Source organism: Primulina tabacum, chromosome 8 (assembly GCF_025594145.1).
Source record: "Primulina tabacum isolate GXHZ01 chromosome 8, ASM2559414v2, whole genome shotgun sequence".
NCBI classification, from domain to species: Eukaryota; Viridiplantae; Streptophyta; class Magnoliopsida; order Lamiales; family Gesneriaceae; genus Primulina; species Primulina tabacum.
The window spans coordinates 40875782-40898636 of NC_134557.1; the positions used below are offsets into that span (position 1 = coordinate 40875782).

A 22855-nucleotide genomic window follows, 5' to 3' on the forward strand; every position below is an offset into this window, starting at 1 on the left:
GTGTTGATACGTTCACGAATGATGTGACAGTCAACCTCGATGTGTTTTGTTCGTTCGTGAAAAACTGGATTAGCAGCAATGTGCATGGCTGCTTGATTGTCGCAGTATAGCGTCACTGGTTGGGGATGAGCAATATGCAAATCCCGTAATAAGTGCTTTAGCCAAGTTATTTCACAAGCAGTTGATGCCATAGATCTATACTCTGCTTCGGCTGAGTATCTAGATACGGTTGCTTGCTTTTTGCTTTTCCAAGAAATATGAGCTTTTCCAAGAAAGACACAATATCCAGTCACTGATCGACGTGTAGTGATATCTCCAGCCCAATCCGCATCACAAAAACCAACCAAATTCAAATCATTTTTAGAAGGAAATAATAGTCCTTGTCCAGGTGAATTCTTCAAGAATCGGAGTAAACGATGAACTGCATCAAGATGAGGCCGCCTAGTCTGTTGCATAAATTGGCTAAGTGTATTAACTGCAAAAGAAATTTCTGGCCTTGTGATTGTTAAGTAGATCAATTTCCCAACTAGTCGTCGATAATGCGTCGGGTTTTTGAGTATATCGCCCTCGGTAAATGTGAGTTTCAAGGATTGTTCCATAGGAAATTTTGCTGGTTTTGTACCAAGTAACCCTGCTTCTTGAAGAATATCTAAAGTGTACTTGCATTGATTGATCGAAATTCCCATCTTAGAATGAGCTATTTCAACCCCGATAAAATATTTTAGCAATCCAAGGTCTTTAAGCTTGAAACACGATGCAAGGAAAACTTTCACATTGTTTATGCTCTCTAGACTATTCCTTGTTATGATCATATCATCAACATATAATAAAATGGCTGTAAATGAGTTTCCACACACCTTGGTGAAAAGAGAATGATCAGCATGCAATTGTTGGAAGCCAAAATTTGTGATGGCAGACAGAAACTTATGAAACCATGATCGGGAGGCTTGTTTTAATCCATATAAAGATTTATGAAGTCGACAACAAGTGACTCCCCCTGTCGAAGAAAACCTGGAGGAGGGTGCATATATACTTCCTCGGTGAGATTTCCATGTAAAAAGGCATTTTGAACATCCATTTGGTAAAGTTCCCAACCATGAATAGAGGCAAGAGCAAGAAGACAACGAAATGTGGTGAGATTTGCGACGGGGGCAAAGGTCTCATGATAATCAATGCCTTCTCGTTGGGTGAATCCTTTGGCAACAAGGCGGGCTTTGTATCGCTCGATAGTCCCATTAGAGTTAAATTTGATCTTGAACATCCATTTACATCCAATGGGACGACACATCGAGGGAAGAGGGACGAGAGACCAAGTCTTGTTTGCTTCTAGTGCTGAAAGTTCAGCCTTCATCGCCTCAATCCATTTTGGATCCTTGCATGCTTGCTCATATGTTTCTGGTTCTAACACACGTGAAACAACATGGATAAAGGAACGATGAGCCCGAGAAATATTGGAGTAGGACACATACCTGGATATTGGATGTTTGGTGCCAGATCCAACTGGAAGAGATGAGTCTATAGCAGGAAGAGTATGGTTGACATGATAATCTTGGAGGTGAGATGGTACACGTCTTTGACGAGTGGATTGTCGAAGTGTTGTCTCAGGGATTGTTCGAGTTTTGGTCACTACAGATGTTGCTTCAAGATCTGGTTGATCAGGTGGTTCAAAATGATTTGTTGCGGTTGATTGTGGTTCAAAATTAGTGGGGATATTGGGAGCAATCCAGTTGTTTTTTGTGCGTGAAGTAGTGGAGATGACCTCTTCATCTATTTCTATTGGTTTGGGCAAAACTAGTGTGTTGTCTTGATCATTATTATGCATGGTGGAGTATGGGAAAATATTTTCATGAAAAACAACATCTCGTGAGGTGAGTAATTTTCTTTCTGTGAAATCATAAACAAGATATCTTTTTTGCCCTGATGGGTACCCAAGAAAAACACATCGTTGTGATTGGGCAGCAAATTTGTGAGTAGGATGGATATTTGTGGCAAAACATAGGTAGCCTTATGTACGCAAGTGTGAGTAAAGGGGAATCTTTTTGTGTAATCGCTCATTGGGTGTTTTGTTGGATAAAAGTGGTGTAGGCAAACGATTAATGAGATAGCAAGCCGTCTTCACATGTTTCCCCCAAAATTTTAAAGGAAGATTTGCTTGAAAGCGTAAAGCACGAGCAACATTTAAAAAATGACGATGCTTGCGTTCCACTACCCCGTTTTGTTGGGGTGTGTAGATACAAGATTGATGAAAGTTTGTGCCACACTCATTGAAAAATGGTGCTAAGGATAGGAATTCTAGTCCATTGTCAGACCTTATGTTTTTAATCGAACGATTGTATTGAGTTTTGACCCAAGTAAAGAAATTTTTAATGAGGGATTGGGTTTCAGATTTATGACGCATGAGATGAACCCAAGTGTATCGAGAAAAGTAATCCACAATAGTTAAAAAATAACGTGCTTCAGAATAAGAATAAATCTTATGTGGCCCACAAATGTCGCAATGTATCAAATCAAAAGGCTCATGGCTAGAAATATTACTAGTTGAAAATGGTAGACGTGATTGTTTTGCTAGATGACAAACATCACAAATATTATTGAAATCAAAAGAAATTTCTGGAATAGTTTGAGATAATAACTGTAGTGGAGTGGTGGAAGGGTGCCCAAGTCTCCTATGCCAGAGGTCAGGTACGTAATGGACTGTGTTTGACAAGTGTGGACTCCGATTTTGGATAAGATAATAGAGCCCATTACTCTGCCTGCCCAGCCCAATCATATTCTTCGTAGTTGAATCCTGCAACACGCAAAAATGAGGATAAAATGTCACACTACAATTTAAGGCTCGTGTGAGTTTGCTAATGGAAAGTAAGTTAACTTTGAAATTCGGGACATAAAGCACATCATCAACACTCATATCATTGCATAAATTCATGGTTCCAACAGATTTGATTTGTGCATATCCTCCATTTGGTAGTTGCACAGTGGGATATTTAGCGGCCGATTCATTTCCACTAGGCCGATTTTTTGATACATGATCGGAGGCACCGCTGTCTAGAATCCACACATTATGACTGGAAATGGAGTTGTTACCTGAAGTATTAATAGGGGGTTCGTTGTTACCATTTTCTTTGTGAAGGAGCATCATAATTTGATCATATTCCTTAGCAGTGAATTGTTTGGTTTCCACGTTGGAAATGGATGGGGGCTTAATGTTTTTCTTTCCCTTTGGTTTGACATTTTTGCCATGATATCGGTGTCCAGGTGGAAACCCATGAATATAAAAACATCGATCAACAGTATGCCCGTCTAATTCACAATGAGAGCATTTCAGTAGTTTGTCGCTAGCAGTCGATCGATAAGACTCAGTTTCTTTTACTTGCCGACCCTGAATTTGCATCTTTTGTTGAGCAAAATTTGCATTATATCCAGTAGTATCTCGATTGGCAGCAATTTCGTTTTGTCTCTCGTGCTGCAATATAAGAGCATGAACTTTGGGGGTCTCAGGTAGAGGATTCATCAAAAGTATTGAATCACAGACGGTGGAAAAAGAATCATTTAATCCCATGAGAAATTGCATGACTTTTTCTTTCTCTTCTCTTTCGAGAATTCCTTTGACACCTCCGCAGTGGCAAGCAATTGGATCATGATAGGAGCCCAACTCATCCCATAGAGCCTTCAGTTTGGTGTAGTAAATTGATATAGATTGGTGTCCTTGTCGGTGTTCCACTATCTCGCGGCGAATCTCAAAGACACGAGCATCATTTCCTTGTGAGAATCTGTCATATAAATCATTCCAAACATCAAGTGCAGATTCAGCATAAATGATGCTTTCGGCAATATCGGGATGAACGGCATTGAGGATCCACGATAATACCATATGATTGCAATGTTCAAATGCCGGAAACTTGTCGTCTTCAGCCTCCGGTGCTTTGATTGTCCCATTGATGATTCCGATTTTGTTTTTAGCACTCAAGGCTATGCGCATTGCACGACTCCACTGCCCGTAGTTGCTCCCATCGAATAATTTGGAGAAAAGAACCAAACCGGGATGATCGGATTGTTGTAAGATTAGTGGATCAGATTGGTTTGTTCCGATCTCCGATTTCTTGCCTTCATCTCCCATTGCAGCGAGAATAATTTCTTAGAACCAATAATGCTCTGATACCATGAAAGAAAATAAAAAGGGATAGGAGATAAAATCTTAGGTTGTGAAGAGAAATATGTATATCTACCGAGAGTTACAAGAATATATATATAACTATTACAAAGAATTTATGCTATTAATCCTAATTGATTTGCATAAGAGAAAATTGATTCTAACATGATTTATTTACATAAATACAAGAATGAGATCCGTGATATTATTGCATCCAAATCATTCCTTTAATAAATATCAACAGCTTGACACACGAGAGCTTATCAGATGATCACTCATGTCAATACTACTCTCACTCATGCACATTTAACTCAACAAATATATATTTATATATATAATTTTATTCAATGCAAACAAAAAAAATTGCATCACTGTAAAAAGAAAAGAAAAAAAGAAGTTAATATCCGATTGACTCAAATCCTCCTTGGCGATTGTCTCCATTAGATTAGAAAGACACCCTAGCCTTAGATTCGTCCTGAAACAAAAACAAAAAGCACGAAGGTATAGTCTTCTACCGATGGCCTAACAAGCTACGAAGTTCTTTGAAAGAGAAAATCGAGTCTAGGTGTCAACAAAAATAGGTGAATTCCACTATACTAGACGTACGAGATCCAACTCATCGACATCAAGCAAAGCAAAGTAACCTTCTTTCCTTCTTTTCTTTAGAGAGAAAAATCACTATTAGATGTTAATATATATTCTAATTTATTTATTTACTACCAAAAATGACAAGAAAATATTTCAAAGAAAATGACATGACGTGAAAAGGGGTAACAATGTAAGCATTTTTGGAGAAACAGTTGAATTGGATTCGCAGGTAATAATTTTGCTCTATTTAGGACAAATAAATCATAAAACGGTGTCGTATTCCAACTTTTTTTTAAAAAAAATTTAAAATAATTTTTTTTTAAAATAACTAATTGTGGTAATTTCCTTTTAAGACATAAATAGTTGATATCCATTACCATGACTATTCCCACACTTCTGATAATACCATGTAGTGTTTAATAAAGGATTTAAATATATATATATATATAGTAAGAAAAATGATTCTTAATTTTATCGTGGAATAAGGCTTTAACATAATTGAAATTACTATAATATATTTCTATATAATATGAAATATAGTACAAAATAGAGTGTATTATTTCATTGATTTATTTCTTATATCATATGGTATTTTATTATTGTATATAAATAAATATTTCATCTAATTTATCAACACATGGTTGGGGTTACCAATTTCACTTAACTATATTTTAAAAAAAAACAATTTAGTATTTAATTTTACTAATATTTAATAAAAAAATTAAGTATTTTTTTAAATTTACTAATCTATTAAATAAAGTATCATTATCAATGATTAAGAGTTAATTAAATAAACCATTTATTTAGTAAGTTCAAAAGTATTAAATCATAAAAACGAAGCATTTAATGTGAGCGTGACGTCCAGCGCTATCTGGACATAACTTTATTATTTTAAAGCAAATGAAGACCGTTCGATTCAACGCTCGACAAATATATACCGTCAGATCAATATTAAATGCTCCACCTGCTCGCGTTCCCTCTCTTTCTCTCCTCTCCTGGAACGCTTCAGCTAACTTCCACAGCCACCACCTCCGCCACGCACGCTATCTTTTACCCCCTTTATCCAGCTTTCCTGCTGAATTTTCCAACTGGGTTCAGATTCTCATCCTGAGTAGAAATGAAGTTCCGGTGGGGTGGAAATTCCGTGCTTTTTCGTGATCAGAACTTGGTTTTCCTGATGTTTTTTTCCTGTTTATGTGGCAAAGTTTCGAGCTTGGGATCAATGTCGTCCATCGCCATTTCTTATGGCGAAAATGGACCTGTTTTCTGTGGGATAAAGTATGATGGTTCCCACTCAGCTAGTTGCTATGGCTCCAACTCGGCTATAGTTCGTGCTACTCCGAATCATTCGGCTTTTCTTGGTTTGACAGCTGGAAATGGATTTGTTTGCGGTCTTGAGATGGATTCGAATCAACCCTTTTGCTGGGGGAGTACGCCGTTTATTCCAATGGGGGTCCCTCAACCAATGGTCAAGAATTCAGAGTACTTGGAAATTAGTGCTGGGGATCATCACTTGTGCGGTTTGAAAAAACCCTTGGGGGGAAAGTTGAGAAACTCTTCGTTAATTGATTGTTGGGGTTACAATATGACCAAAAGTTACGACATTGATGGGCAGATCCAGTCTATTTCTGCAGGCTCGGAGTTTAATTGTGGTTTGTTTGCTCAGAATAGGAGCGTCTTTTGCTGGGGTGATGAGACTGGAAGTAAAGTGATTTCGTTGATTCCCAGGGAGTTGAAGTTCTGGAAGATTGCAGCTGGGGGGTTTCACGTTTGTGGAATTTTGGAAGGGGTGAATTCGAGAGTGATTTGTTGGGGTAGGAGCTTGGATCTCGAAGAAGAAATTTCTGTTGGTTCTGTGATAAATTCTGGGCAGCTGAATGTGGATTTGTCTCCTGAGGATTCTATGCTTTCTGTAGTTGGGGGAAGGTTTCATGCTTGTGGGATAAGAAGTAATGATAGAGGAGTCGTTTGTTGGGGTTATAGCGTCGAAAGAAGCACGCCGCCGCCTAATGGTGTTAAACTTTATGAGATTGCAGCTGGGGATTACTTCACTTGTGGAGTTCTGGCTGAGTCTTCTCTCTTGCCTGTTTGTTGGGGTGAAGGTTTTCCTTCAGCCCTGCCATTGGCTGTTTCGCCCGGTGTCTGCAAGCCTGCGCCTTGTTCGAAGGGTTTTTACGAGTTCAACAATGCGAGTTCCCCTTGCAAGTCTTCCGGATCCCACATTTGTTTGCCTTGTAGCAGTGGCTGTCCCAATGAAATGTATCAGATTTCTGAGTGCAGTTTGACATCAGATAGGCAATGTGGTTATAATTGTTCAAGTTGCGGCTCATATGAGTGCCATTCCAACTGCTCAACTGCTGTTAAGTCTGGAGGAAGGAATGAAAAGTTGTGGTCGATGCAGTTGCCCATAATTTTTGCTGAGATATTGTTTGCTGTGTTCTTGGTATGTGCTGTATCTCTGACTTCAGTTCTTTATATTAGATACAAGTTAAGAAACTGTAGGTGCTCTGTTAAGTCCAAGAAAACTAGTGGGAAAGGTTCTTTTCATAAGGATAATGGGAAAATTAGGCCTGAATTAGATGAGCTAAAGATTAGGAGAGCTCAGAAGTTTACTTACGAAGAGCTTGAGAAAGCTGCGGATAGTTTTAAGGAAGAAGCTTTGGTCGGTAAGGGTAGTTTTTCGTGCGTGTTCAAAGGGGTTTTGAAGGATGGTACAGTTGTTGCAGTCAAAAGGGCTATTGTATCTCCTGATATGAAGAACTCGAAAGAGTTCCATACAGAACTTGACTTGCTTTCAAGGCTAAATCATGCCCATTTACTGAATTTGCTCGGCTATTGTGAAGATGGAGGAGAGAGGCTTTTGGTTTACGAGTTTATGGCGAATGGTTCCTTGCATCAACATCTCCATGGTAAAAATCAAGAGCTAAAAGAGCAACTAGATTGGGTGAGAAGAGTGACTATTGCTGTCCAAGCGGCTCGTGGGATTGAATATCTACATGGTTATGCTTGTCCCCCGGTAATCCACAGGGACATAAAATCATCAAATATTCTCATTGATGAAGAGCACAATGCCCGTGTCTCAGACTTTGGTCTGTCACTATTAGGGCCTACCAATAGTAGCTCCCCTTTGGCCGAATTGCCAGCAGGAACGCTCGGTTATCTAGATCCTGAGTACTATAGACTTCACTACCTCACGACCAAGTCTGATGTTTATAGCTTCGGTGTTCTACTGTTGGAAATCCTCAGTGGTCGAAAAGCCATCGACTTGCAGTATGAAGAAGGAAACATAGTTGAATGGGCTGTCCCTCTGATCAAAGCAGGTGAAATAGAAAGCGTTTTGGATCCAGTTTTGAAACCTCCAGTGGAACTTGAAGCTCTGAAACGTATAGCGATTGTCGCTAGCAAATGTGTGCGAATGAGAGGAAAAGAGAGGCCATCAATGGATAAAGTGACGACTGGTTTGGAGCGTGCCCTGGCTCTGCTAATGGGCAGCCCGTGTAATGAGCAGCCTATCTTGCCAACCGAGGTGGTTTTAGGAAGCAGCAGAATGCATAATAAGTCTTCTCAAAGATCCGGGAACCGGTCAACCTCAGAAACAGATGGAGCCGACACAGAGGATCAAAGAATCGAGTTTCGAGCCCCGTCATGGATCACTTTTCCTAGCGTTGCTTCTTCTCAAAGGAGGAAATCTTCTGTTTCTGACTCAGATCTTGATGGAAAGAACCTGCAGGAAGCAAGAAACGCGTGCAATAGCACCGGTGTTGTGGATGGATTGAGAAGTCTTGTGGAAGAGATCGGGCCAGCTTCTCCTCAAGAACATTTGTACTTGCAGCACAACTTCTAGCAAAAAATTTCAGTCTTTAGCTTTGTTAAATTACAATCAATCAACGAGAGAAATGTACAGAATGTAGAAGAAATACCCTCTAATGGATATAGATATTTCTTGGGTTTTTCTTGTACTTCATATCTTTAAATCAATATTTTACCTAGCATATGGAAATCAAACTAATTTGAAAAACAAAACATTGCCATGATATATTATTTCATGAACACACTAAAGATTTTCTGTAAAAAGAACTCACTTTACCCTTAACAATTTGGATGAACAGGGCCTCCAGCTTCTGCATTCCACATGTTTTACAACAAAATCCATTCATTATTGGCCCTTTTCTGTTGGTGGTTTTTATGTATTTCACAAAGCATCATCGGTGCCAAGATTGACGCCAATTAGAAGAATAGTTCAGGTACTCAGTGACTAAAAGACATCAACTTTTGGACAGCCTGTAGAGTGTGACACTGATGTAAATATCTTAATTGGTCCCTTTGGCCTAACGTTTTCTTGGGATATATTTCTTTAAAACTAATTTATCCTTTCATATGGGTGCTTTGCTAATCTATGTTTACCAAGATACAAAGATTCAAACTAGTAACAATTAAATATAAATTAACTCAGGTTAATCAAATGCGTAATTGAATGATACCACTATCCAACAAACAAAACCGGAATAGAGAAGCAAAGTGGCAAATTCAGACAGAATTTAGAACGAGGTTGCTCTATAATTTCAATCTTTGAATTATTGAAATGTACTTCATATCTATATGCTTAAAACCGAAGACATTGATAGTTCCACCACTTCCATGTTATTTATAGTCCACTCTCCTCAGTCCTCACTGCTACGATTAATACAGCGAACGGAGGAAAACGAAACGGTTCTGTATGAATTTCGTATTATACTATGAGATTTACCATTATTAACAGTGCCCTTTGAGATTGAAAATTTTTGGATTCAAGATGCTGAATATAGAAAAGTTTTACGTATGCATTTTTTTTAATAATATCTTTATTTGTTACTAATGTGGAATATAATGTCTTGTGTTTTGTCGTTGATGTTTCTTCCCTTTCCTTCGTTTGTCAGGGGAAAGACACCATTTACTTGAAGCTGTAGGAGTCACATTTCACTCTTTTTGCGTGTTGGACATTTAGTTCAATCACATCACTTAGCCAACTTGGAGAACAAAAGGAGAGACCTGGTGTTAAAGATTGAAACTTGAAACTAACTCAACCCCAAAAGTTAGCTCAAGGGGGAGGATTGTACAAGCACAACACCCAATCAATGATCTCATGATATGTGTCTGATGTGGTAGATTAAGTCTTTTTGGGCGTTGAGATCATCCTAAAAGCCAAATAAGACAAGTCAGTCAATTTTGGAGGATTTTTGGTGATATCGGATTTGGATGACAAATATAGCTCTTGGGTGGAAACAGAACAACGAACAAATTTACGGGCAAGTTATATTTTACAGGTCTTTGAGCTCGCATCATTTCGGTTTCGGTAATTTTTAATTTTTATAATAAATTTTACTTATGAAATTCTACTTGTGTTTTGAGAAATATTTTGCGTATTTCATCAATTATAATTTCGTCCGACAAATATGTACGTAGTTTCGATTGATAAACACAGTTGAATTCGAATAAAAAAATATCTCGAGCGTTTTCCTTTTCTAGATTTTCCTAGCTATTATACCTGAATCAACAAAATAATTTAAGTTCATGCTATATATAAATGTTATGTTGTTAACACAATAATTACTGAATATGTGTATACTGACAGGTCCTATCTATTTCTACAAGTTGTGTGTGTACAAACAAGGGATGGGGAGTTGTTCTTTTGTTGCATGTGAATATATTCATAGACGGTTCACCTCAAAACCACACTGTTTAGCCTGTGATGCCACCACCACTTTCTGAATACTTCTTCCTCTGCACATTGTCTGAAAAACTAAAAAAAAATTTACAATTTTCCAACCCTTACTGTAATTTGAAGATATCAAAGAAAATGAAAGAATTCCTGCTCTTCATTCCTCTGTTTTTGCTCCTCTGCATGAACTCAGCCCCGGCTTCAGCTTAGTGTTCTCTCTCTCTCTCTCTCTCTCTCTCTTATGTTAATAAAGAATTTTTACTTTTATTGCCGATGGGCCACTGTATGATTCTTCTGCTTACACCGAGGTAAGTGCTGGATTGTGGCAGAATAATTTCCAAGTGTGTGGAACGACAACATTCGAAAGATCCAATCTTGGAACTTTTTATTCTACATGTTTGTTTGCTTTTATTTAGTATCAAGATTCGAATATGGAGAAAATTTGAAGTGAAAAAGATTACAACTGTGTTTATATGCAGTGTAAATTCGAAGTTGAAGAGCCAATTTACAACGGAGGGATGCTCAAGGATCAAGAACTGGCTATAGAAAAGGCAATTCTGGGCGATAGCCATCGGGTTAATGCACTGGTATTTTTGCTGCAGAACCTCACTCAAGGCACCAAATTTTGTTTTTCCAGTTAAATTCCTGCTCCTTTTTACTGTTTGAGATGCTAATTCAAGCAATAAAGTAGAAAGAATCCCCGTAATTTTGAAATGTTTCATGCACAACAGTTTGGATCAGGATACTATATGCCGACTCATCTATGATAAAGGCAATCCTTGTGACGGAAGAAAGGACGCTGAACTGCATAGGCACCGTTACTGCAAAGGCAGGTTGTTGGTCTTTTTTGAAAGGGGGCTTTGTAACGACATCTCCGTTTAAAATGCCTAAGCTGTATCTCCAGGTAAATATGGTGTCTATATAGAACGTGATTGAATTTTCGATGTTGAGTGATTTCGGTTTTTCATCTCAATACACCAGAATTTAGATGGCAAAAATGTCAGAATAGAAACTGAGAGTGTTTCTTTGCAGCCTTTCACTGACGAGGAATGGAGATTAAATCAAGAAACAAAGATCAACAAGGTAAACAAGGTAGATAGATTTCACAAGGTAAAAATGTTCAAATTCCAGGCTTCTAAAAAACTGTTGTGATCCGGTCCAGGCAAGGAAACGTGTCGTAACAATCCATGTATCAGATAAACATGGGAAAAAATTGCAAAGCGCAGCAGTAAGAATCGAACAAATCTCAAATGATTTCCCATTTGGATCTGCCATAGCAAAGACCTTCATCGCAAATTCGCAATATCATGTTTAATTAATCTGCCAAAAACAAATGTGATGCTTTACTTCTGGTTATGTGCTTCTGAATTTTACGGTTTCAGAAATGGTTTGTAGAGAGATTCAATGCAGCAGTATTCGAAAACGAGCTGAAATGGAATGCTATTGAACCCAATCCAGTGCAGGAGAATTACACCATCCCAGTCCAGAAGCTAGAATTCATCAGATCAAACCAGATAATCGTCAGAGGCCACAACATTTTCTGGGAGGACCCAAAGTTTATTCCTGGATGGGTTCGAAACCTGACGGACCACAACCTGGAATCAGCTGTCCAATCAAGAATCCAAAGCCTGATGAAGAAATACAAAGAGGAATTCATCCACTGGGATGTCAACAATGAGATGCTCCATTTCGATTTCTACGAGGACAGGCTGGGTCCAAATGCCACACTTCAATTTTTCGACATAGCCCATCAGGCAGATCCTTTAGCAACCCTCTGTTTATGAATGAGTTTACCATTGTTGAAACTTGTAGCGACATTAACTCAACTGTCGACACATACATATCAAGAATGAGAGAGCTGCAACGAGCGGGTGTGTAGATGGATGGCATAGGACTCCAGGGACATTTTGATGTGCCTAACACACCAATCATGAGGGGCATAATCGATAAATTGGCCATTCTTGGGATTTCTATATGGTTGACAGAAGTAGATATCAGCAAACAATTCAGTAAAGAAACACAGGTACCTAGACCATATTTGTTTTATGCATCTGAATATTTTTCCATCCTACGTGTACGCAAAATAATGACTGAATCACTCTTTCGTTTTATAATCAGTTCATCACTTATCTTGTCAGGCTATGCATCTAGAAGAAGTCCTGAGAGAAGGTTTTTCCCATCCTGCTGTAGATGGGATTCTGGGAATCATGGGATCATTTTGTGGACAGCTCTGCGCAAGAATGGCTGCTACCAAATGTGCCTAACAGACGATGAATTTAACAATCTTCCGGCAGGTGACACAGTAGACAGGCTTCTGAGAGAGTGGCAAACAGGGGCAGCGGACGGAGAAACAGATGAGTACGGCTCCTACAGTTTCTTTGGATTCTTAGGTGAATACAAAGTCACAGCTAAGTTAGGAAATGCAACAGTGAATTCAACTTTTTCACTCTCACGAGGGAAAGAGACCAAGCATTTTAACATTCAATTGTGACTCAAATTGGGTGAAGGGCTAATGTAAATTCACATTTTACAGTTTTAGAAAGTTACATTTTAAATTATGAAGACACTTACCCCCTTCCATGTTTCTTTCTTGCTCTGCGCAAACTAATTGGACAAATGACAAAAGAACTTCGGACAAAATAAACTAATAAACTATGACGAAAAACTAAAATACAGCATTAATTTACATAAATCAAGACCAACAAAATGAAATTCTAGCTAGAACACTTCCCAAGAATGAAACGAATTAAAATATGGATCGATCAGTTCTTTTCCACTAACAAGTCAAACCCTCGATCTTTCCAAGACAGCCTTGTGCTCAATGAAATCTGCATTAGGAGGAGCCAAGCCTAGAAAAAGTAAAAGGGGGCACTACAAACAAAAAAAGGAAACCAATGAAAAGAAAATAAAGATAGCACCAGAATGCAAAGTTGATGGAGAATGGACGACCCCAGATGAAACCCCCATGGCTAAACCAGCCAACCATGATCCCTCGTCCGGAGTAGACTCGGATGCGGATATCGGATCAGAGCCTGGATCCATTCCGGTCACACTGATTCCGTACCCTTTATCCGAACCCTGTAGAGATCCATCGCCATTCTCAGTTGCTGGTGTAGTGGTTGACGTTGTTGGAGTTGGATCTTTGGAAGATTTCTGACTGTAAAAGATAACAAAAGGGCATTTCATAAATACAGTAAGGACTTTTAATGAAAGAAAAGTTAGTCGGGTTCAAAAGGAATTGTAGTAAATTGATTAACTTAATCTACAGTGTGCAACCAAAATCAAAAAGATGAATGGATGATCATTAACAGAATCTTACACTAATAATGCAACAAAAGTTGGGAGTTCAAGGAAAGGAAAAACAAAAAAAAAGCAAGCATAAAACCCATCAAAGAGAAAATCGTGTAATAATTATGAAATAATAAGCATCTTCTTATACCTTGACGTGGAGGGGCAAAATGTCACAGTATAATCAGCACCAGTGCAAGTGAAAGTGCTCGTGGGATCATCATAAGCATAGCTATAGGATCTGGGACAAGCAGACTTAAACATCTGTGAGTAAACCGTCGGCTTGCACGACGAGGGCGAGTTAAACTCGGCGCTGCAACAGTACTTAGGGCTCCCGAAAGCCTCACACGCGCTCCTACAAGCTGCCCCATTTCCAACTCGTAGCTCCGACGGGCAGACTCGGTTAAGATCTGTCACGCAGCCGGTGGAAGCGCACATGCCCGAACCGCCGGTGGCTTCAACTATCATAGGCAAATTGTAGCCGTCGACTAGACTTACGTCGTAGAAGTCTAGACCGCCGGTTCCGAGGGTGAACTCTGCCAATGTGACGGGCGGTGCAGCCCCGGACCCGCGGCATTCTGGCTGACCGGACCCGCAGTCGCCGGTCTTGCAAGATCCTGTTCCGGAATCGGAGAATTCGCACTCTGTTCGTCCCCAGAACCGGCCAGACCAGCCGGCGGGGGAAATCAATGTGCGGGAGGAGTCTGGGGGGAGCTGAAACCCTGTGCTATCAAGTTTAGGACCGCCGGCGTTTGCTAGTATACCAGGCCACACTGTAACCTCGCATTTGTTCACAAACGTGAATGTAGTTCCACGTACTCCTGTTAAACAAAGAAAAACAACAAAAATCTCACAACCCCGTTCAAGAAACGAAAATCATCCAAAAACCCAGAATCAAGATCAGACTTTTACTCAAAAATGCCACCAAACAGGCAACAACTAGCTTAAAGATCACACATTTGACGCAAAAACCTCGTAAAAAACCTCTAGTTAAACAACAATAAAGTGGAAAAAAATGACAACCTGAAGAAAAAAGAAGAAAGATGCTGAGGATGAAAGTCGAATACAACTTTAACAAGGAAAAATCCACAGGACTGTCGTTGCTTTCCATTTCTTGATGTTTTCTTCCCTTTGTTTTTACTCCCCCGAGTGATGGAGGTGTGCTGAGGATGGAGGGGAGAAAGGAATTATTTGGGGCAAAGTGTTTGTTTTTATTCAAAAACAATAATACAAAACTGAAGAAAACAATGTTATTTTGTATTGCCTGGTGCCTGTTTGTGTAATCGTATCAGCTCCAAGAGCAAAGAAATGGAGAATTACCCCAACAAATGTGATTATTGATATTATTATTTTTGTTTTTGGGTCCAATTAAGAAACTCCATTACCACTGACAAATTTAACGTCACAATTTGCTTTTTTCTGAAGAACCCTAGAGAGAGGAGGTGGTGATTGTGGTCAGCCAAGCTGGTGGCGGAACTGTACTATGGTAAGCAGCTGTGACCGCACACACCGTCCAAATTTCACGCTAAAGAATCTTTCGATCCGTTGTGTTTTTTATTTTTTCTTTAATCCTTTGGTGTCACGCGTAGTACATACATGTTTATTATTTATTGATAAATATTTATATAAATAATAAAAAATTAAAACTAAAAATCTGTTTTTCTTGCTTGATACTTGATAGTTATATTTTGTGTAAGTTTAATGTGTATTTAAATTTGTGTAAGTAATTTGTCAAGAGTATAATAAAAATTATGTTATTTAAAAGTTTTTAAAAAACAGACATCTAATTTCTCAAAGAGTAGATCTCTCGTGAGACGGTCTCACGAATCTTTATCTGTGAAACGGGTCAACTCTACTGATATTTACAATAAAAAGTAATATTCATAGTATAAAAAGTAATATTTTTTTATGGATGACTCAAATAAGAGATCTTTATCATAAAATACGACCTGTGAGACCATATCACACGAATTTTTACCTATTTTAGTCCACTAAATTATATTTTTATCAAACTTTATATTTTGAAAATACTTTAATAAGGTTATTTTACTCAAAAAAAAAAAAGAAGAAGAGAAGAAGCTAGTATTATAATATTTATTTACCAAACATTCTACTTTAATTTTTTTCTTCATCCATAAAGTTATTGATAAGTTCTCTAAAAATATAATCTTTTGCAAAATACTCTCTAATAGTAATGGTTGTGCCTACTAAGAAGAATTAGAAGCTAGTATTTTAGAAGGTGAGATTGTATGATTATGATATTGGAACAGGACGAGAAAAAAAAAATATAATCTTGGTTTCAATAATCCAAATAATGCTCAATATTGTCAATTTAATTATTAAGATTATAATTATGTATAATGTTATATAATAATCAAATAATATAGTAAAACGTTTCCAATCTGAAATTTATTATTCGAAAAAGAAGATCGGCCTCAAGTAGACCCCATGAAAATGATATTGCCTCCAATGACACATAACGAAAGAGGTCGATAGAGAGAATTATTATATATAAAATGTTTCGTTACAATAATAAATAAAGAGAATGGAGAATTTAATGGAATATGTCAGATATCATGTGCCATATTTGTATGTATGGGTCCTATTTATAATATCTCTTTTGTGTTTTTCGAGAGTCATCGATTATACAATGAGTCACAGATGATCACTATATTGTCCAGATTAAGAGACGATTAGTCGTTCGAATCGGAGATTTGTCTCATCACATATTATATACTCTAAGTAAATCAAGATCCAATGCTAAGAAAGTAAATGACGAAGCAAGAACTCAAAAGAAATCTTAATAAGTTAGAACATTGCTTTGTATTTTGAACGATTCATGCTATAAAATATCTTCAACTTTTCAAGATATATATCTACTTGTCTGCTTGTTAAAACAACTTTTACGAATTACTTGTATATGTTTTTTTTTTTTTACATCGTGTATATAAAACGAAATCTTGGTTTTTACCAAGTAAATTAAAATTTTATGCTATAATTCATTTCGAGTTTTTAAATGATTATTTTTCAAGAATTTAACTTGTGCACTTTTGATATTAATCAAATATATTCACTATAATAACTCAAATAATTTTCTTCGTCGTTTAAAAACTTTTTTATCATGCATTCTAGTGCTTATTTATATTTGCTTCTGAATTAGATCCACTCCAAAAAATCTACTCATTCCCATCTCAATTATTGTTACATAATCAAACATCGGATATTTTATACAAATATTGGATTAAATAATTATGTGATTATGCTGCTAAAGAAAGTCGAGGCCAATATTTTTATGCGTAAAGGTAAATTTAGAAAAAAAAATAGTGCAATTTGTAGTAACTTTTTAGACAAAAGGGATTATGGGTTTTTTTTTTTTTTTACACAAAATTTATCCCATGGTTGACACAAAGTTCACCACTTTTCCAATCGTAAAATTGAACGGTCTATTCTCGAACATTGCAAAACCCGATATCTTTAGATGATTCAATTTCATCAAGGGTTGAATGGTGAAATAAAATTGAAATAAATACTCGAAATTATCGTTGTTTTCGAAAATTAATATACAAATTCTTCGATTTAGTAAGAATCGGAGGTGAAATCATAATGGTGTGAAATGATATTAGCTTTGGTAAATATATTTTGGTCTTAAGTTTCTTACAAAACATTGACAAGTTAAGATAAAAAAATATTATATTAAAAACAATGAAAAATTAATTATACGTTCAAAAATAAATTTTTTCCTAAAATGTATGAAACTATGGTTTATATGTTTACAAAATTTATTGGCCTCTTAGATTTTCATTATAATTTTATATGCCTTTGACAACTTCATACTATCAAATGTATTTTTCTTAAAATAGATTTACTTTTTTGGTTTTATAAAATCACACAGTTTTATTTCTATATAAAAAAACAATATGGAAAGTTAAATCTTACAACATATAAATATCGCATCCAAATTTTCAAAGTTTTTTTTTTTAAGTTCGAACTTCAAAGCACTATTCAAGAAAAACAAAAACTTATGCGAGACGATCTCATGGATCGTATTTTGTGAGACGGATCTCTTATTTGAGTCATACATGAAAAAATATTACTTTTTATGCTAAAAGTATTACTTTTATTGTGAATATCGATAGGGTTGACCCGTCTCACAGATAAAGAGTCTTGAAATCGTCTCACAATAGACATACTCACTAAAATATTTTGGGTTGGAGTGCTCATCATTTATTTTTATTTATTTACCAAAATACCATGTCCATTTTTTAAGAATCAAGAATTACTAGTTTTGTTATTGAGCTTTGACTTCACCTTAGATCAGGCCATATATAGTTATGCTTGGGCTTTGGTAGACTGACCCAATCAGCTATTTGGGTCTTAGTTTCGTGTTCAAATTAATTGGACCTTTTAAGTCTACAAAGACATTAGTAGATAAAATATATTATGGTCGAAATTAACTTTCAAGAAAAAAAAATCATAGATAAATATAATAATAGATTATTTTATAATTTTTAATTTTAAATTCTAACCTCTCATAACATACACTCACACATCACCATAACCTCCATTAGTTTTATTTTCATTTTTTTCATAATCTTCCGTAATTTTAGTACTTCTATTCATATACTCACAACTCACGGAAGTTTATTAAATTTTTTGATGAATTTTCAAATCTTATTTTTTTTAATTGTTAGAAGATACTGTAGGATCGACCACTTGCAGTTTTGTCAAAAGATATAGCTAACGCTAACGGTTCAACTCAAATATTTAACAAAAAATAGCAAAAACATTACGGTTTGATCGCTCTCGGAACAGAGACAATTATTACACCTCACAAATATTTCTCACAATAATTACGCTTCTTACAATAAATGAGAATCAAAATTTGTGACATTTGACTCTAACACCAACTGTAGGACTGAACACTTACTGTTTTACCAAAATTATAATTAGTGTTAATGGTGCAACTTAAATATTTTAAACTAACAGCAGCCAGAACGTCACGCTTCGATCGCTCTCTCTCTCTCAACAGAGACAATTATTGCACTCAACATATATATTCAAACTCTTGAAAATTCATACATTTTTTTTTTTGAATGTTAGTACATGAACTCGAACATTTTTTAAAGTTAGACGAGAAGATTATTACAATTAAATTTAATTTAATTTAATTTAATTTAATTATTACTGTAATACTTTGACATTAAGCAATTTTCGCCTAGAAATATGATCTCTCAGGCAATTATTAGTTTGCACTTTTGAAACCACAGCCTTTTCAGAAGAATTAAGTAAAAGTGAAAATATTTCCCGCACACTTTATTATAAAATATATTAATGTTATAAAACAATTATAAGATCAGAAATATTTCAGACTTTGAATCGAGAATAACGATGTACTTTCTATGATTAACACATAATTAAATACCACAGGAATTGCAATATTCTATAATTAATTTACACCTCATTAATTTATTAATATTTTATTGTGAAATCAAGTGAAACATTGACTAAGCACTCAAATTATTTGCAACATTTTATATTGATTTGCATCATTTTTATACTTTAGATCATCTCTTTTGTGAGATGGTCAGTGAAAAATAATAATTTTGATATAAAATTAATATTTTTTATGAGTTTGATCAGATTTTATATCCGTCTTAAAAGATTGACGTGTCTCACAGTGATTTTTATCTATAGTTTAATGACATTATCTATGTTTGAGTAGGACATTTACGTACAACGTAGTTAATATAATATGATAAGTTCGAAATTTATATTTTAGTAAAAAATATTAGCTTGTAAAGTGAAATCTAATTTCAAACAACATAAAATGAGATATTCCAATCTTTTAAAGACTGATTTGATCGAGGATTTTTAGAAGTTGAAACTCTTTAATATTTTTTGCTTTCTTAAAAATCTCCTAACGAGTGCTATTTTTGGTGTTCAGCGTCAAAATGACGTCTGCAATTGAAGTCTAGTCAATTGAGTTATTGCCAAGTATCCTTGGGTATAGCAATCTAGCATCTAATTGAAAGGGTAGTTAGGAAATTTCACCATCTTAGTCCACAAATTTATATTTTTTCAATTTTAGTTATTTTTTTTACAAAAATACTGATATAGAACTGGAGAATGATGACGCAACTAGGGTATTCATCGGTCGGTTCGATTCAGTTCGGTTCGATTTTCGGTTTTTTTTATGGTTTTTTCGTTTTTCGGTTTTACAAATATATAATCCGATATCCGAACATTTTTATTCCGTTCGGTTCGGTTTTCTACCGCAATGGTTAGGTTATTTCGGTCGGTTATTTCAGTTTTGATACAATTATTTAAATTAATAAGATAAATATATTGTAAAATATAATATGTTATCTTTTTACATGATCTCTTAGTATAACATTTAAATTTAAAGTTTAAATGAATTACATAAACAACATTCAACTAAATATTATTTAAAATAATTCATCATTCACTCATATAATCTCAAAAAATATACGATAAAAATAAAATTATTAATTTAATGAAATTTTAGTTTTTTCGTTGGTTTGGTTTTGACATATATAATCCAAAATCGAACCAAATAAATTTCAATTTTAACATTTATATCAGAATTATAAAATTCGGTTTTTGGTTCGATTCAGTTTTCGGTTTGGATTTTCGGTTTTATCCGAAGTTTGAACACCCCTAGACGCAACACAAAAATTACTGACATGGATGCAAAAATTGCTGACGTGTTTGATGTCATATCAACACTTTAGGACAAAAAGATTAAACTTGAAAAAAAAATTAGTGGATTAAAATTGTAAGTTAACCAATAACAAAACCAAAACGAAAAACATAAAAGTTTAGATGACCTAAAAACGTCGAGTAAATTTAAAATAGATATCACGTTATACATATTTAGGAGATTATTTTTGCATTACTTTGATGCAAAATCCGTGTTAAATTAAATTGTTGATCACAAGTTATGATAAAACCCTAAAAATCAAAATGTGCAATTTGAGTAATCGAGATGTTATTTTTAATCAAATAATAGTAATAATAACTCAAAATTTGACATTGACACTTTGAGATATGAGAATTGACTTATTTACCCCCACCGAGCCAGCCATGGGTTCGGTCAGAGGGGGACAAATTTATCAGGGAATGTTTGTGGTCCATTGGCTACGAGCGCATCACAATTCATCAATATGTTGTGTTGCCCCCAAACAAACACTCTTTTGACGCCTGAATTTTGCTCCCTTTTCAGTTATTATAAATTTTATTTGTTTTATAACTATCACCGTCACTATTATTATCATCATTCGAGTTCGAGATCAAACTCGTCTCATTTCATTATCTTGATGGAAGAAGAATAGATTGTAGATGAGGTGATGTGTTCAAATTCTTGGAATATCTGTCATACTCACGGAAAATTTAGGGTCTGATTTCAGCAAGTGTCACTAGTCCAGACGCAGGTTTCGAGATTGTCCTGAGCCCGAAATCACGAATAAGACCGTTAGAAGGGGGCCAGGAGGGTGTCCCGATGTAGCCTCTCTGACACTCAAGTCAGAGACTGAGGATATAAGTGGAGAGCAGCTAAGGGTGCTGCTGAAAAATGATATAATGAATGAATGAACCGTACTCTCACATCTGATATTTTTAAGAGAATACATGTGCCTGTAATGAGCCCTCTACCTGTGTTAGGGATGGGCCGGAGTTTGGGCCTGATCTTGATGTGTCTATTCCTGGGGTATCACCAGTGATACTCACGGGAAATTTAAGGTATGATTCCAGCAAGTGTCACTAGTCCAGACGCATGTTACGAGATTGTACTGAGCCTAAAATCACGAATAAGACTGTTAGATGGAGGTCAGGAAGGGTGTCCCGACGTAGCCCTTACGACATTCAAGTCAGAAACTGAGGATATAAGTGGAAAACAGCAAAGGATGATGCTGAAAAATAATATAATGAATGAATGAATCGTACGCTCAAACCTGATATTTATAAGAGAATACCTGAGCCTGTCATGAGCCCTCTACCTGTGTTAGGGATGAGTCGAGAGTTTGAACATGATTTTGATGGGTCGATTCTTGGGATATCACCAATATGAGATAGGGAACACAATATTGTAAACATACAAACTTTGATAATAAAAAAATCAGTACAAGATAATTGTAAGAAAATCTCTCCATGCTTATAATCTAGAACTTTCAAACTTGGGATAAAACAAAATTGTATATTTTATATATCTATACAACCAAAATCTCAAAATGAAGTAATGTGTTATCATTTTTAGCCGCCCATGCAAATAATTATTTTTTTGATAATGTATAACCTCATAGAGAAAAAAGTGGTACAAAACATGATGAAAAAAAGAAACAAATATGACCATAAGGCTGCGTTTGGGTCGTACTTGTAAGGTAAAAACGAAAGATAAAATATAGGAATCTAAATGATTGTCAGGAAATATGCTGCAATACAGCAAAAGGGAAATTTAATTTTACTTTTACTGCAAAGATATCTAACTTTTTTTAATCAAAAAATACGACAAGACGATGGACAAACTTCTTGAAAAATGGAGCATAATACAATCAATATAGATTTATAGAAGAATGGTTTTTTAAAATTAAAATGGACTTAATAATTTGTTTATTTAGTTTCTTGAAAACGTTAATAAAACAATATTATCTACGTCTCGATGTCTCTTTTGTTCTACGAAGGATTGATGTACGATTTGATCATTTCGATTCTTTTTTAAGCATGCCGTATGTATTATATATGTGTGTACGTAATTTTTACTTACGATCGAAAAATCGAAAGAAGTTTATGTGCTTTTTTTAAATCTTATTATCTAAATTGAAAGAATTTTTAGCCTAAATGTATAGTTTGAGGGTTCCAAAAATTGCCCCATGTGATAAAAGCAAACATTATTTTGTAATAGTAAAGCAAACACGCCCCGTTTGGCTGTGATCATTCGGTCTCCTTTTTCATAATTTCACACATTACCACTCTTCTTTGTTTAATTGCCGTTGTCCCCTCCAACAATTTCCTTCTTCCAAAACATTTCTTGGCTTCAAATCCTATGCACTTAATTCCATGTTTGGATATCTTATTGTGAGTTTTGTTAATTCCAAAAAAACATATGAAATATATTA

General features: G+C 35.7%; 3 protein-coding genes and 1 pseudogene across 3 annotated transcripts; 2 read left to right on the plus strand and 2 right to left on the minus strand.

The window, feature by feature from the left end:
• Positions 1 to 952: 952 nt before the first annotated feature.
• Positions 953 to 4117, minus strand: LOC142554787 (uncharacterized). Its single transcript, XM_075665461.1, has 2 exons — positions 2749 to 4117; positions 953 to 2004 (listed from the first exon to the last, which is right to left on the minus strand). Exons 1-2 carry the CDS (start codon positions 4115 to 4117, stop codon positions 953 to 955), a joined length of 2421 nt encoding a protein of 806 aa, XP_075521576.1.
• Positions 4118 to 5566: 1449 nt separating this feature from the next.
• LOC142554198 (serine/threonine-protein kinase-like protein ACR4) lies at positions 5567 to 8764 on the plus strand. Its single transcript, XM_075664876.1, has one exon. It carries the CDS (start codon positions 5856 to 5858, stop codon positions 8580 to 8582), a length of 2727 nt encoding a protein of 908 aa, XP_075520991.1. The 5' UTR covers positions 5567 to 5855; the 3' UTR covers positions 8583 to 8764.
• Positions 8765 to 10404: 1640 nt separating this feature from the next.
• Positions 10405 to 13294, plus strand: LOC142554199 (endo-1,4-beta-xylanase 5-like; annotated as a pseudogene).
• Positions 13054 to 15256, minus strand: LOC142554200 (thaumatin-like protein 1). The gene is made up of 3 exons (XM_075664877.1): positions 14748 to 15256; positions 13876 to 14545; positions 13054 to 13593 (listed from the first exon to the last, which is right to left on the minus strand). Exons 1-3 carry the CDS (start codon positions 14833 to 14835, stop codon positions 13308 to 13310), a joined length of 1044 nt encoding a protein of 347 aa, XP_075520992.1. The 5' UTR covers positions 14836 to 15256; the 3' UTR covers positions 13054 to 13307.
• Between the last annotated feature and the right edge of the window lie 7599 nt (positions 15257 to 22855).

Excerpts from the sequence above, each read along its gene's own strand:
- LOC142554787 (XM_075665461.1), bottom strand. The coding sequence starts at position 4,117 with ATGGGAGATGAAGGCAAGAAATCGGAGATCGGAACAAACCAATCTGAT. Across the intron at positions 2,005-2,748 it reads GATTGGGCTGGGCAGGCAGA|GCTACCTATGTTTTGCCACA; the intron begins GTAATGGGCTCT and ends TGCGTACATAAG.
- LOC142554200 (XM_075664877.1), bottom strand. The coding sequence starts at position 14,835 with ATGGAAAGCAACGACAGTCCTGTGGATTTTTCCTTGTTAAAGTTGTAT. Across the intron at positions 14,546-14,747 it reads CTTTCTTCTTTTTTCTTCAG|GAGTACGTGGAACTACATTC; the intron begins GTTGTCATTTTT and ends TTTGTTTAACAG. Across the intron at positions 13,594-13,875 it reads TTTTGCCCCTCCACGTCAAG|TCAGAAATCTTCCAAAGATC; the intron begins GTATAAGAAGAT and ends TATCTTTTACAG.
- LOC142554198 (XM_075664876.1), top strand. The coding sequence starts at position 5,856 with ATGAAGTTCCGGTGGGGTGGAAATTCCGTGCTTTTTCGTGATCAGAAC.